General features: G+C 38.0%; 1 protein-coding gene across 1 annotated transcript in view; it reads right to left on the reverse strand.

Annotated features, from left to right (window-relative positions):
• Positions 1–15,390, reverse strand: part of pacrg (PARK2 co-regulated) — a 93,350-nt gene extending 77,960 nt beyond the window's left edge. Inside the window, exon 1 of the mRNA XM_052581253.1 lies at positions 15,173–15,390. Within this exon, the coding sequence (XP_052437213.1) occupies positions 15,173–15,265 (93 nt within the window). The 5' untranslated portion in view covers positions 15,266–15,390. The remainder of the gene's footprint in view (positions 1–15,172) is intronic.
• Positions 15,391–16,128: the final 738 nt, after the last annotated feature.

Below are 16,128 nucleotides of genomic sequence, written 5' to 3' on the forward strand. Positions count from 1 at the left end.
TACCTCTCTTTATTCATGAAGCATTCACCTCCACACTCCACACATATACTCACCAATCCACCCACTAATACACATACACACACAACCTAAAGGGAAGGTCCCTTAGAAAAGTCACCCAAGCACAAAAATATCAGAGTACGTGATGGCTCATCTGTTTATCTATTTATCTGAAATGAGTGGTACAATTCACTGTAGAAGAAAAAGGGGAAATATGGGCTTGTTGTTTGAAATGGTATAAATGTGCACAAAACCATATAGGCTTTTCCCTCATTTCACAACTTTATCTCCAGCATAATTTTCCAAATTATACGACACAGATGGACATTATACAACATTTACACTGAAAGTGTGAGAATTTTAATGAGAACAACGGCCTTCTGTGATGGTGATAAAACTCTGAAATAACACCAATGTCTGGTTTATTCAAAGAGGACATCTGAGTTCACCTTTCTTCACCTTTTTTCAGTGACATGCTAAAACATACACATCTGTTAAAAAATGTAGGGTCTGTAAGAGATTTTTTTTTTTTTAAAGAAATTTGTACTTTTATTCAGCAATGATGCGTTACAAAAAAAATCAAAGAAAAGTTTTTTTTTTTAACTTTCTATTTATAAAAAAAATATTTATTTTTTTTTAACTGAAAAAATGTGTACGTTTCTACAAAAATATTAAGCAGCACAACTATATTCAACATTGTTAATAATAAGCATATCAGTTTGATTTCTGGAGGATTGTGAGACACTGAAGAGTGGAGTAATGACTGCTGAAAATTCAGCTTTCCCATCACAGAAATAAAGTACACTTGGTATTAGTATTTCATAATATTATTATTATTATTTTATTTATATGTATATATATTTTTTTGATCAAATAAATGCAATTTTTTTTAAGTCTAGTGTAGTAGATATAAGCTAATATATTTACATTTGCTGTTTGTTAAACAAATGCAGCAATTTAGATGTGTTATAATTGCCTTTAGACTATTAGTTATCAAATTTTTGTGAGCAAAATCTGAAATTTTTATATTCTTCTCTCCTTGTCTTTCCTTTTTGGGGGGAGAATAGGAAATATGCAAATGAGAGAAATCGATTTTTTTTTTTTTTGCCATCAGGGGAACCTGAGCCTAAAGTCGAGCTTAGAGCTTGATTTAACACTCCTCCCCGCCAGTAGCCTGCTGAATGCTAGTGAGTGTGTTGCCCCTGTGAGGAGACAGAGCTCAACTGAGTCACTCCTGATTCTGTTGAAAAATGACAGCACATGGGCAAAGACGCCAACGCTCACTGTGGAGAACAAAAGGGAATGAGGGATGAAAAAACATCATGTGTTTAATTATGAAGAAGATTCAAAGATAAAAAGCTTGAAAATGGCCACACAATGCTGATTTTCTTCAGACTGCTACTAACTCTTGTACAGAACCTAAACAAATTAATTTTGACTGCAGCAGGGCAGCATATTGTACAACAAAGCAACCAGCTTTCAGTCTTAATATGGCTGATCATACAGTACATAAAGATCACAAACATTTCCACAGCTCTACAAAACACAAATGCAAGAAAGCAAAGTCGTAGTAAAAATATCCTCTTTCAACAACCCTCATCTGCATTTTTTAGCTTTCCTAGTAAAACTGTCCTCCATAATCTTATAATCCTATAAGCATCACCTTCACTCAGTGTTGCCACAAACATTCACAGAAAATGAAGATGTTGTTTTAATAGTCTTAATCTAAACCTGGATGAGCCATGTGCTGAAGGAAAAGCGATAAAACATTTTAATAATACATCTGTCATTCCAATTTGTACCAGAATGAGTCTTTAAGGTCCATAAGTTTACCACACGGTACACTGGCATGAGAAATAAACAAAGGCTCTAGGCAGAAATGCCACTTTATGTGATAATATTGTCCCAGATATTTCAAATGTGGGAGTAAAATGAGCAAAGAATACATATATATATATATATATATATATATATATATATATATATATATATATATATATATATATATATATATAGTCACGGGAGGAGCACAAGACAGACACAGTGGGCGTGGCGTCAGGCCTCGGAGAGGCTTTTATTAACAGAAATCATAAAACACAGGGAATAAAAGTGGCCAAAAGGGGAAAGTGTCCAAAATAACAGGGAATCTGGTGTCCTCGTTGTGCTGCGGGGTTCGTGTGGGTCGGGCAGTGTTCATGGAGGAAGGGTCCAGGTAAGGGGCGGAGTCCGGCGGCCGCACGCGCTCCCCTCCTTGGTCCGGGGCGCGAGGGGCGGCGGCTTCCTCTAGCGGCCGCATCTCTCTCGTCGGCCGCGGCGCTGGTAGGGGATGGACGGCCCGGCATCCTGGCCCGTCGGCCGTGTAAACGGGTGCGGTTCTCCTCCGGATCGCGGGTCCGGCTGCTCACGTCTCTTGTGGCGCGGGAGTCCCTCAACGCACCCTTCCTGGACCCACGAGGACACCAGTGTGCATGCACGGGGAAGAGACCGGTCTCCCGAGGAGAGGCGCGTTGGGCTTTTAAACAGCGGCGGGGATGAGGCTCCATTCACATCAGGTGTGCCCCATCACACGCCGCCAGCCCTGACTCGTCCAGCGCCCCTCCTCTCACACACCCACTCCAGTCGGGAGCCTGGTGAAGGGCGGCGATTTAGGACGGGGTGCCGGTGACAATCAGGGAGGAGGCAGCTGACTCGTCACATTCCCCCTCCCAAGCGACATCCCCGTCCCCAGAGCGCCACCCACACGGGAGTGCTACCATCCTCAACCAGACTCCAAACGGTCGGAGTGGGCGGGGATTCCTCTCCGGGCGGTCCTCCCTCTCGCAGCGCACCAGAACAGGGACAGAGAAACCGGGTTTTAGTGACAGCCTCAACCAACCAAAGGGTAAAATGACAATGGAAAAGTCACTTACCCCTTGTGTGGCTGGGAGGCTGTCCCCAGTTTTCCTCCGTCCCAGTCTGGGTTCTCACGAACGTTTGCAAGCGAGAGGGAGTGACGTCACCAGACGTTTCCCAACTGCGCTGTCTAGGCTCCGCCTGCCCGCATTCTCCACCAGTGTCACGGGAGGAGCACAAGACAGACACAGTGGGCGTGGCGTCAGGCCTCGGAGAGGCTTTTATTAACAGAAATCATAAAATAACAGGGAATAAAAGTGGCCAAAGGGGGAAAGTGTCCAAAATAACAGGGAATCTGGTGTCCTCGTCGTGCTGCGGGGTTTGTGTAGGTCGGGCAGTGTTCATGGAGGAAGGGTCCAGGTAAGGGGCGGAGTCCGGCGGCCGCACGCGCTCCCCTCCTTGGTCCGGGGCGCGAGGGGCGGCGGCTTCCTCTAGCGGCCGCATCTCTCTCGTCGGCCGCGGCGCTGGTAGGGGATGGACGGCCCGGCATCCTGGCCCGTCGGCCGTGTAAACGGGTGCGGTTCTCCTCCGGATCGCGGGTCCGGCTGCTCACGTCTCTTGTGGCGCGGGAGTCCCTCAACGCACCCTTCCTGGACCCACGAGGACACCAGTGTGCATGCACGGGGAAGAGACCGGTCTCCTGAGGAGAGGCGCGTTGGGCTTTTAACCAGCGGCGGTAATGAGGCTCCACTTCCTTCAGGTGTGCCCCATCACACGCCGCCAGCCCTGACTCGTCCAGCGCCCCTCCTCTCACACCCACTCCAGTCGGGAGCCTGGTGAAGGGCGGCGATTTAGGACGGGGTGCCGGTGACAATCAGGGAGGAGGCAGCTGACTCGTCACAATATATATATATATATATATATATATATATATATATATATATATATATGTATGTATGTATGTATATATGTATATATATATATGGTATTCTAGGTCTTTTCTATTCTGTCTTGTTATATTATGCCTCTGAACACACCATAGTGATCTGTAGCAGGTGATATAACTAAATGCCAGTCAGTATTGAATAAAGTAGCTGATATAACTAAATGCACATTCATTCTTCTTCTGTTGTGTCGCTTTGTACATGAATGAAGTAGTGAAACCTTTAAATGAATTAGAGGACATTATTATGTTTCACACACTAGAAGCAGTGTTGGTGTTTGGATAAATAACGTTTGTAGCTCTTTGTGTTACACACACACACACACACACATCTTTTTGCTGAGCCAGCTCAATGAATCAAGCACACTGATCTTGCCACACTTTAAATTTACTGCCATAATCAGTAATCAGACCTGCATCTATTCAGGACTGTGCAGACCAATTTAACAGCACTCTAAAGAATAACACCTGTGATTGTGAACCATCAGACACATTCTATCAGCACATTCACTGCAATCTACAAAGGCATCTGGACACCTTTAAGAGGATGTGTGTAAGCTTAGAGATTTTTTGACTGTTGGTCAGCAGTTCTGTTCAGATTGTTGGTTTTATATTGGAACGCCATGAGATTATCAAACCAGAGCTGCATTCATCATCACAATAAGCTCATAAATGTTTGTCACCTTCAGCAGAGATGACAAGATACTGCATCTTTTGGCTGACAAGCACTAAAGGCAACATCCCACTGCTGATTTCAAGCTTAACAGCCACCACAAGTTTCATCAGGTGACAAAAAAGATCACATTTGATTATGCATGTATGAATTTATGTGCGACATTCACACAAAAAATTAAACAGCTGGCGCACTTTTCACAGACATATACACACACCTGGAACCTCTTGCTGAGATCCAAGGCATATCTAAAGCAGCTGAGTGGGATTTCATCTACATTCTCTGTACACAATTTAAAAAAATAAACAAAAATGACATGTCATTAAAACTGAGTTCAATGTACTTTTGTGTATCAGAAATTGATGTTACAGTAGTTTTAGCTTTTAGTCAGGTTTTATTTTAAATTTGTCACCACAATCTGGTCATCTACTTTATAATTACAGGAAAGGATGATTATATTCCTTAGACAACTGCTTCACGTCATTAAAAAATGAGCTAGAGCTATTCTATTAATTTTCATTTAGCTATCTAAACGCTCTATTGTTAATTCCATTGAACTGCTGATCTGTGGTTTTTGCTTGAGTAATCAGAACAATTAATTGCATAGGACCAACATCTCAGTAAGCCTAATCATCAAATCTACTGTATCTGCAATTGTTTTAGAGCTAGCCTTTGTGATTAACACATCAGGGACGTTTTCTCAGGAGACAATGGAAGCAGAGCAAAAAGAAGAAGAAAAAACCCTGAATGACAAAATAATTGATTGTAGCAACAAAAAAAGAGAGAGAGAGATAAAGAGAGAACAAATTTAAATCATGTTCCATACATCACATTTCTCTAAAGTAACACTCAAATTAAAGGTGCAGTGTGTATATTTTAGCAGCATCTAGCAGTGAGATTGCGAATCTCCAACGGCTCAGTCTCCCGCTCAACCCTCCCTTTAGAGAAGCTACGGTGGCCGACACAGGTAAAGATGTCATTGGTAAAGACAGCAGAGGGCAATGAGATTTTAAATTAATGAATTATTAAATACATCGATGTTATTGCTAATGTTAATGCACTTTTTCATCATTGTGTCAGTGTTTTATTCGCAAGAACAACAAAGTTACAAAACACGCCCTGTAGAGCAGTTTGTCCATTTAGGGCTAGTGTAGAAACATGATGGCGACTTTCGAGTAAGGGGACCCGTGGTGTATATTTAAATTGCTCAATCTAAGGAAATAAAAACAGAACAGCTCATTAAGTAAGGTCTTTATACACCTCTGAAAACATAGTTATGTATATTACTGTGACGAGTGGGGCGGGGCCGAGAGACGTGGGAACGAGGAGTGAGGCCAGGTGTAGTGATTGGAGATGAGCTGCACCTGCTGTTTTGCACCTGCTGTTTTGTGTTTATTTGGAATTATTAAAGTTTAATTTTGATTGTGTGCCAGTTCCCGCCTCCTTCTTGCCGATGATTATGGAGTTTTTATTATTAATTATATTCCATTTCTGTAAATAGATCATTACACATTGCACCTTTAAGTAACAGTGACTTGACCAGATAAATCATAAAAGCTGATAAAAGAAAATCATAGAATATTTATGTTCAACATTAGAAAGAAACGCAAACAGGTTTGTAATACATGAGCAACAGAAGCCTTTTCTAATCTGGAAACCAAAATCACAATTTCTAATTAAAGTAGACAATATTAGAGAAGAGGGACATTCCCTTAGAAATATACACAAAGACTGCTCTTAAGAAGAGAAAGTCAGCACTGCAGTGTTCAAAGTCTGAAAGATAAAACGCATGTTAAAAGATTCAAAGAAACAAAAACATTTAGTGAAGAAAAGAATGTATTTAAGAGATTAATCAATAAAATATGTTTTTCTTTTTTGGCTGCCTTGTACGGTTGATGGTTGAAACTAACATTACTTATATTATTTTATTTTATTTAGAACAAATTTTAATTAGAAAAATATAAATTCCACACAATTCTCAAGATAACATAATCACAAAAAATTGCAATTGCTATGACTTATCTGTCAGATAATCATGGAAACATTTGTATAATGGGTGTAACCTAAGCTATGGGTTACAGAAAGAGTGCTGCTAGCTAATGTGGTGCAACTGTTATAGTTGGCTGGAAACCATGAGCCAGTGAACTATCCAGCAAGACACTTAACCTAAGGTTTCTCAACAAGGACTGTCCCTGTAATACGTGTACAGTAAGTCAATTTGAATTAAATCGTCTGTCACAAGCATCAGCCAAAAAAGGAAAAGTGTTCAGATGGAGTAATCACATAATGCATCCTATTGTTATTTATTTGTTTAACTAGTCTCTTCTTTAGCTGATCCAATTAATTTAGGACTCCCAGTAGCCCACGCTTCCCAAGAGGTCAGGTCAACATAATGGCAATGTACTTCTTATATATATTTTAAGAAGAATGTCAGAGAAAGGATACTGTGCAGCATATTGGCATGATGTGACTTTTCTAGAGTGTATCGATTTCCTTCTAGCCATGATTCCTCCTGTGCTAACAGCATCTAGACGGTCACAAGGCCTTGAGAGATATCAGTCCATGACGCCTGGATCATTCTATGGCTATGACCCTGAACCAGATTCAAGGGCACTCTTTGTCGTACTGTCATATTGAATCGAATTCACCATCTGCTAAATCCTCATGTATCCATCTTCAGGCTTCAACAGGCTCATCTCACTCAAACTCTGCATTTCCTTTTGCTCATGATTGTTTCATTTGTTTTTCACTCGTTGGTCTACTTCCAATTTTTCTCCCTCCAGGATCCTATTTGCTTTGGAACCTACAACAAATCGGTTTGATTTATTTTTTTCAACGTAGAATTTATTTTCTAATTTTTATTCTGAAAAGGTGATATTGATATTTTCCCTTCCTGCCAAAAGGGTTGTAAGTCTTATCTCAAGAGCAACTAGCATATGTTACGTATTGATTGTCTTTTGTCTGCAACGCACTAACCGCTATTGACAAACACATCCAATCATACTTTCCTAAGCTTGCTATCAATTAAGACACAGAATCGAACCCCAATCATGGGTCACAGCTTTATCTGAGTCATGCTCTAACTCTCACTATTTCCTTTTTATACCGTTGTCACCCATATCAGCCTGATCTTGGGCATCGACATCACTCTTACTGAGATACCAAACCTGTTGAAAACTCACATTCATCTATGACTGTAATTTTACTCATACAAAGCCTAGGGTATTAGAAGGAAGTTAGAAGGCAGACACTATGTATGTTTAGCGCCAAAAGCTGTTACTGCTGTCAAAAAAATGCACCTCGGATGTATCATGAAACAGTGAGAACAAGAGAAGAACATAATGGACAGCAATGTTTTTACTGAATAACTAGTTAGTCATGTGACATACATCAGAGTTAAATAGATTACGGAAAAAGCATATATCAGCTATTACATTCTGAAAAATATGTTTTAATATAGCCTAGATGGCATATTTTAACAGAGAACTTAATTTAAAGAGGCAACATCTTCCAGAGTACCTCTTTTATTCAACACCACAGAAAAGGTGACAGAGAGCCAGAGATTGACATGCACAAACATTCTTCTGAGTTCTGCCCATTATCCATTCATCTTTAAAGCAGCTTTTCATAACAAGGCGCTTTTGGAGATAAACATTAAAGTGCAAAAGAATCCACAGCTATCTCATTTTAAAGTAAGAAAGTATTTAGAAGTTAGCGTGCATATGCAGCCTCTAAAGTACTAATCCACAGTTTCATGTTGCTGTTTGAAATGTTAAATGCACAAGAAAAGTGCCCAGGGAAAGGGGAGAAAGGTGAAAAATTATGCAGGCAATAACATTTCCAGATGCTATGTGTTCCATCAAGGCCCTTAGGAGCAGAGAGGGTGTTTGATCAATAGAGCATCAGTGCTGAGATGCAACCCTGCCATTTTTCCATCAGACTTGACAAGCGGATGGATGGATGGATGGACAGACAGAAGGATAGAGACAGATAAGTAAATGGACAGATGGATGGATGCATCAATGGGAACACAAATGGATAGCTACATGGATGGATGGATGGATAGATGAAAAGACAGATGGATGGATGAATGGATGGGTGGTTGGGTGGAGAGATGGAGACAGACAGGCACATGAATGGATGTATGGATGATACAGGTGCACGGATGAATGGATGGACGGACGGATGGACGGATGAATGGATGAATGGATGGAGACAGATGGTACATGGTTGGATGAACGGACAGATGAATGGATAGAAGGTACATGAATGGGTGAATGGATGAAAGGAAGGATTGATGGATGGATAGATGAATGGAGACAGTTGCATGGATGGATGGATGGAGATAGACAGGTACATCGATAGTACAAGATATATAGGTACATTGATAGTACAGGTGAATGGATGGACAGATGGATGGATGGATGGATGGATGGTTGGACAGTACAGCTACCTGTATGGATGGAAAGATGGAAGGATGGATGGATAAATTAATGGAGACAAACAAGAACATGGATTAATGGATTGATGGATAGAGACAGAAGGTATATGAATGGAAGGAAACAGTCAGATAAACAGATGAATGGGTGGATTGATAGATTAATGAATGAATGAATGAATGAATGAAGCTCTGAACTAAACTGCTAACAAAAGGATTGTCACTGATTGGACCATGTAGGAACATCTACTGCTCCCTTTATGGATTTTTACTCTATTTTTGCCTTCTGTCCTCCTGAAATGCCTTTCATCTGTAACTTCTTTAAGTTGACTGCCCCCTGGCATGGAAAGGGTTTCCCACTTTAAAAGTAGGTGAAGACCTCCATGTGAAAAAAATAAAATGCTCTTCTACTCATCCTCTGTGGCAGGATAAATGGGAAAGAAGATGGTGATGCGAGGCCTTATATTGATTCAGTTTCTATGGCCACAAATACTTGGCAGCATAATAAGCCTGTGTGCTTCAAGATTCACAGCTTTTAAGGCATCAAATGGCCTTGCTGTTATCAGCAAATCATGCTGCTCACCACACAGACTGGCTGTTCATCAGCGACCACAGGAAAAGACCAGAGAGAGGTAGACTAATAGATTTAGAGGCAGATCTCAGCCCAGTGGTGTGTGCTGAAGTGATGCTAAATGTCCAGGAATGTAAGTAGCGGGGTTATGGACAGCCCTTGATGGGGGCTTTGTTTATGACCTACAGAAAGTAATGAAGTAGCTGACTGTCCGAGAGTTAAGGTGCATGGCTGCCCAGTCAGCCAATGACATAACAGACAGAATTTTTATGAGAAAAAAAAATTCAGACAGGCTTCCATAAGACCAAATAATATGTCTAATGATCTAATGAGCTTAAAAGGTAGCGAAGCAAGTATCTACTGGCTATAATGCTTAATTTAGTAGAAATTAAATTTACTTATGAAATAAATAATTTAAAAAACTAGATAACGTAGATAAAATTTCAAAGGCGAGAGCAGGAACAAAAAGAAAGTCAAAAGCTTATGCCCCATTTCGTATCACCTGACTGCAACTATATTCCTCTTATCCTAACAGAGCATATATCTGTGATTAATTTTGGGTCAAGACCCACCAGTTGAGAACCACTCCTCTAGATGTAACAAACAAAGCTCTTTAAATAAATGTAGGCTACCCTTGTAAATTCATACTGTCCTCTTTGAGACCTACAGAACTTAACACACTCTTGACAGTACAGCCCTCCAGAATGCACAAATATCAAAAAGCACTCCTCTACCAAACCCTCCCGTTCACAACAGGCATCAAAGTAAACACTCCCTGGCTGTGTCAGTCATTAATTTACACAGCGAACAGACATAAAATAAATGAAGGAGAATACAGAATAACATGAAAAAATATTCCACTCTGCCTGCCGCTGTCCCTTTCTCTTTCTGGTGCAATCACTAACAGTAATGAAAGGCATCGTGTATTCGGTAAGACAGTGCTCGAAGATGAACTGCTGGTGAGTTTGACAGGAAATGTATGTGTATGTAGATCTTTCGCATTCTTTTTATCTGTGTGCACACATGGAAGTGCACACGCCACAGACTGGATGACACATTTTGTTGTATAACGAACTTTCCTCTGTGTTACATATCTAAGCAGAGGGAGAGGTATGGGAGATATTAAAGTATCCAGTGATGAGCTTGCCAGCAGAGAGAGAATGTGATGGTTGGATGAATCAGCCTCTGACTCTTCTACCTTTTACACACATAATGAGCAACACACCTCTAAATGTTTAATGCAGCCAGCAAGATATGTGTGCTGCTGTGTCAATATGCTGTGGATTAGCAGCTTTGAAAGTATAACCACATCGATTTGTAGATAACGATAATATGCTCTATTAACAGACAGCAAGTTATTCCTGCCATGTGTCACATTCATCTAGCACATTTACATGGCAAAACAATACTTCTGTGTGAATGGCCTCTTACTCACCCTCATGTTTCAAATCCAAACCCATATCATCTTGTTCCATGGAACACAAAATTACTTTTTAAATACTGTAAGCCTGCTGGTCATGTTTTTTTTTTGCAAGCAATTAAAATGAACGTGGAGCTTTTAAGCTGCAAAAAAGACTTAAAAGCACCATAAAATATCTTAATGTATCCCAAAAACAAAACAAAAGAAGCATAAAAGAAATAGTTTTTTAAAAAATCCTTGTTTATTTCTTCAAAATAGAGCAAATGTGTCCTATTTTATAATTATTTTAAGGTGCGCTTTTGTCTTTTTTGGAGTCTAACAAGCCACTGGCCACTATCTACCTTTGTTGTACCCACTTTTTTCAATGCAGAAGCTATTTTTCCATCAAAACTATCCTCATGACAACTTTGCTAGAGGTGAAGTGTGAGGAATACCGCACAGTGCAAAACATTTGCACCTTCTGAGCAGGACAATCAGCAAAATAAAACAGCTGTTTAGCTTTAGGAAAGACTTATAATTTAAATTTAAGAGTAAGTTGGTTGTCATACTGATGTGAGTTGATGGCTATAATGAGGAACAGTCATAAATTAACAGACATGCCCTCACCAACACTCAGCATCTCCTGTGAGGAACCACAGTCTAGATCACAACCTTAATTAGCACATAGGGGAAATTTAGGTCAGTTTAAGCACAGGAGTGAGGGTTTAGCCATGAGTTAAGGAGGGTAATTAATTAGTCACATGCAGATGCTAAACAGGCTCATTAGTGAAAGTAACTGTGGGCTAAAGGACGTTTGTGTGTCTGTGCATGTGTTAATAGTTTTGAAAATAAAGACGCAAAATAAATGAACACAATCTATGTTGTGAAACAGCTCATTTCATGGTGTGTGGATGAAGCCTAACAAACGTAGTTTATGACGGACAAAAAAAACTGAATGTAAATTATATAAAATCTGTCAGATTATTTCTCTAAATCCATCTGTATGGCCTTATGTTTAAAAATGCTCCTCTCAACTACTGCAGAGATTTAGTCTAAAATAAGAAAATACTATCTTTAAACAGGCGATAAGAGCTGCCAGTTTAAACTGATGGGCTTTTATACTTGTTACGGGCATCTAATACATCTTCATCTCTGGCCAACTCAAAGACGCTATCAAGAGACGGGCCCATTTTAGGCAATTACAGCGCAGCCTGCACTGATGGGGGTGATGTCGTGGGGCACGATGAGAATGATGGGTAACTGTCAGCTGTGCGGTGAAAAATGGGATCCACATTATGTTGAAATAAATGTCTAAAGCAAGCAGAAACTCCATTTTGCAGTGACAGTTTGTTTTGTAGATGCTAGTATATGTGAATGTACAGTAGTACATCCAGGACAATGCTCCAAATCATGACTAACCATATCAAATTAGAAAATATCCACTTTATAGATAAATAAAATACAAATAAATCAATGCATGGGAATGATGCATCTTCATGAATATGAAAAAAAGGCATGTTCTCAATGTATGAATCAGTTCATTGGGAAGTCGTGAAATCACTTATGACCTGTGTTAATAAATGTAACTGAAATGTTGTGTATGAAACAGATCGGAAACTGTTTTTAAAACTGTAGGACATTAAAACAGAACAAGCATGTTAGAACAGAAACTACACCATTAAAGTGTTAGTTCACCCAAAAAGATTTTTTTTTTATTAATAATCATATAATCAGCACTGTTTACGTTCAGCATGTGTGCTTTCTTTTGAATGTAAACAACGCTGATTATGTTGATTACGTTCTGGGGTTAAGGGCGCACATGCTTCGTGGTACTCTCCAAAATGGCGTTAACTTGGGGAGAATTAGTGTTGAATAAATTATGTTATTGTTGTTTTCTTTGTGCACAAAATGTTTTCTCGTAGCTTCAAAAAATTAAAGTTGAGCCACTGATGTCACATGGACAGTTTTATTTATTTCCTTTATACTTTTCTTGAACTGGGAATATTGTAGTATTTTTTTGCTGTCTATGCAGGGCCAGAAAGTTCTCAGATTTCATTAAAAAAATGTCTTAATTAGTATTCGCCTCACAAACAATAACAGTCAATTCTTTTATGTAATTTTTATAGCGGTTACTTAAGACTGACTACAGCGTGAGCAAATAGCATTCAAGCGTGGGCTGTGAAGAACATATTGGTTGCATACACTGAATCATAGACTGTGTACGAATACACCCACTTTACTAAAAAAGTCTGAACAAGAACAAGAATAAAATGAATGAACAGTCATATCTATTAGTAAATGAATGGAATGAAAAATCTATTTTCGTGACCATCTAAAACTATATTCACAACAAGGCAAATGAATGATTCATTAACAAAAGATATTTGCCTTGTCCAAATACCCACACTTGACGGTCTTGGCACTTGAGAGCGCACTCATGCAACAGGAAGTAAGTGCCCAAGACTGTCCAGATCTTAAAAACACCAAAGCGTAATGCCCTTAGGTATTCAAGGCTTAAGTGATTCCCATCATGCATCATGTCAGAGGTCATGGAAACCTGTGCAATGTAAGTTGAATATTAATAATAATAAGATATTACATATAATTTGGTAGTAAATAAAAAAGGGCTACACGTTTTATTGCAATTAAAGAATATTATATTTATTTTGTACAACATTTGGAAAATTAGAAGCACCACAAATTAAAATTATGTTATGGGGACTACTGAACAGACATTTAGAAGTTGATTTAGAAGTTTAAAATGCAAAGTAATTTCAAGTAAAGCTATGTAAACACTTTTTCCAGGAGTGTTTCATAACACTCGTAAACGCATTTTTACAAAATTATCATTGTGTCCTATTAGGTAATGAAAAGTATTTGTGATCTTCATCCTCACTTGGGCCAAATTCAGAAAATACGTCAAAGAAGTAACTTAGTCAAGTAGTCAAGTGAAAAGACCGCTAGTATGAATATGTTTGATAATTATGGGAATCTTTTAACTTATGAACAATTCATGCGAATCCACAATTTCCCCATGTATTTTTTCCCCATGCATTTCCCCAAGGAATTTAATTTAGTCATTAAAGCTATTCCTCCTACTCTTGTTCATCTTGTTAAAAGTCATATTCACTATTACTCTACAATAATGATAAAACCAAAGTTGAATTTTTAACAGTCTTGAACTGATTGATAAAAAATGCAATAACAAACATATTTGAACTGTTTTCCGAAAACAGGAAAATTATTTTGGAGCTCTATTATTGATAATAATAATTTGAAGACTGCTTGGTTAATCACCTTTAAATATTGTAACAATAACAAAATGAAAGAAAAACATTTTAAAATTTTGCATACCATCTACCCTGTTAAATCAATAATTTAAAGATACTCTGATATTGATGTTATATGCTCATTTTGTAAAAATGAGAAAGAGGAGTTAACACATTGGCTTTTGATTGTGAAATTAAAAAAAAAAAAAAAAGTTCTCTTTAAAGGATATTACTGTGCACTTTGAAAACAATTATAACAAACCTTGAGTACATTGTGAATTTATTTATATTGCTGGCAAAATTGTATATACATAAACAAAAATGACTAAATTCATCCACAATATTTAAGGTGTTTTTAGTGGAATTTGATTGTTTTATATCTTCTTTGAAATTGTTAAAAAAAAAAAAAAAAGTCATTAACATGTTTAAAATATTATGACATTATTTTCAGATACGGTACTCATTAATGTCTCACTTTGTACTTCACTGTCTTATCAGAATCAGAATCAGAATGAGCTTTATTGCAGGTATGTTCACACATACAAGGAATTTGTTTTCGTTACAGAAGCTCCACAGTGCAACATAATGACAGTGACAGAACAAAAAACACAAAATGGAATAAAAAAAAAAATACAAATACAAATAGGTAGATAAGGAACGAAAATATACAAATTGACAATGTATGGCAGTTGCTATGAATGGCAGTTACAGTATACCTTACATAGCATATGACATATGGCAGAGTTATGCCATGTTCTGTTTTTTGTTTTTTTTTTTGTTTTTTCTATTCTCAATTTTTTTTTTTTTTTAAGCAAGGATGCTGGATAAGGGAATTCACTTGTTACCAACCACTGGCGTGATGATAGTGAACCGAGTTAAAGAATTTAATAATTAAGATTAATCAATTATTTGAAAATATAGCTTGACACAGTAGAAATGCTATAACGTTATGTATTTATACTATGTTCAATTTCAGTATATTTTGGTATTAGTTAAACTTAATAAACCACCACATCATTTCAAAACAAACCAACGTAACGTTACACTCACCACTGAATTCTTCATGGTGGATTTCACAGTAAACCCCTCCGTTTTCAGTTCTCCTTTAGCCAAAGGATGAAATGTTCTCATTTTCGTACACATTGCAGACTAAACACAGTTTAAACAAAAAAAAGAGCAATACAAATTAAAAGACTAAAATTGCAAGTTGAACCCTTTTTTAACTCGATGGCGTCGCATTAGTGCTTGTCTGTTTGTGTTGCCATGAGGACGCGGTTGAGGACGCGCTGCGGTTGCTATGGAGGGTAAAAACAAACCCGGATGTTCATCTCGCTATGGAACAACTCGCGATCAGTAGTCGTTTATCAAACGTCATTAAAAACGCAAGGGAGATGGGAAATTATAGTGTAGCAAAATGCTAATCAATACGGGAGAGCATTATTATGTTCCAGTGATATATGTGTGTACATGAGGCATATATTTTCTCTGCACATCTAACTTTTATTCAGTGTAATTAGATTTTGTTTTTTCAATAAATATTTTAAGGGTTTTGGGTTTGGCTCACCTTTGTAGTTTTAAAGGTATACACGTGAGACTAGTGTAACAGCAAATATGTGTCTGTCCTTGGACAGTTTTAAGGGTCTAATGACTCTGAGTAAACTGAGCTGGGGTTCTCAACCTTTTTGACAATATAACTTTTGTAATTTAATTAATATGCTTTGATTTTTAATAATAATTTAATAATTTTTGACATTTCAGTGAAACAAAATAAACTGATTTTTGTAAACATGACCATTATACCCAATGAAAAATAAAGAAAAAAAACGAATTGTTTTTTCCTCAAGTTACATTTTTAAAATATGAATAGGCTGTATTTATTATTACATTTAGTAAATATTATAATTATTCATATTTTAAATAATATAATAAATCAATATAAATATTATTTTAAATCCTTTCAGTTCATCTTTTGGGCCACTTTAAGGGGTCATATGATGTTGCTAAAA

This window comes from Carassius gibelio, chromosome B17 (assembly GCF_023724105.1).
Source record: "Carassius gibelio isolate Cgi1373 ecotype wild population from Czech Republic chromosome B17, carGib1.2-hapl.c, whole genome shotgun sequence".
NCBI classification, from domain to species: Eukaryota; Metazoa; Chordata; class Actinopteri; order Cypriniformes; family Cyprinidae; genus Carassius; species Carassius gibelio.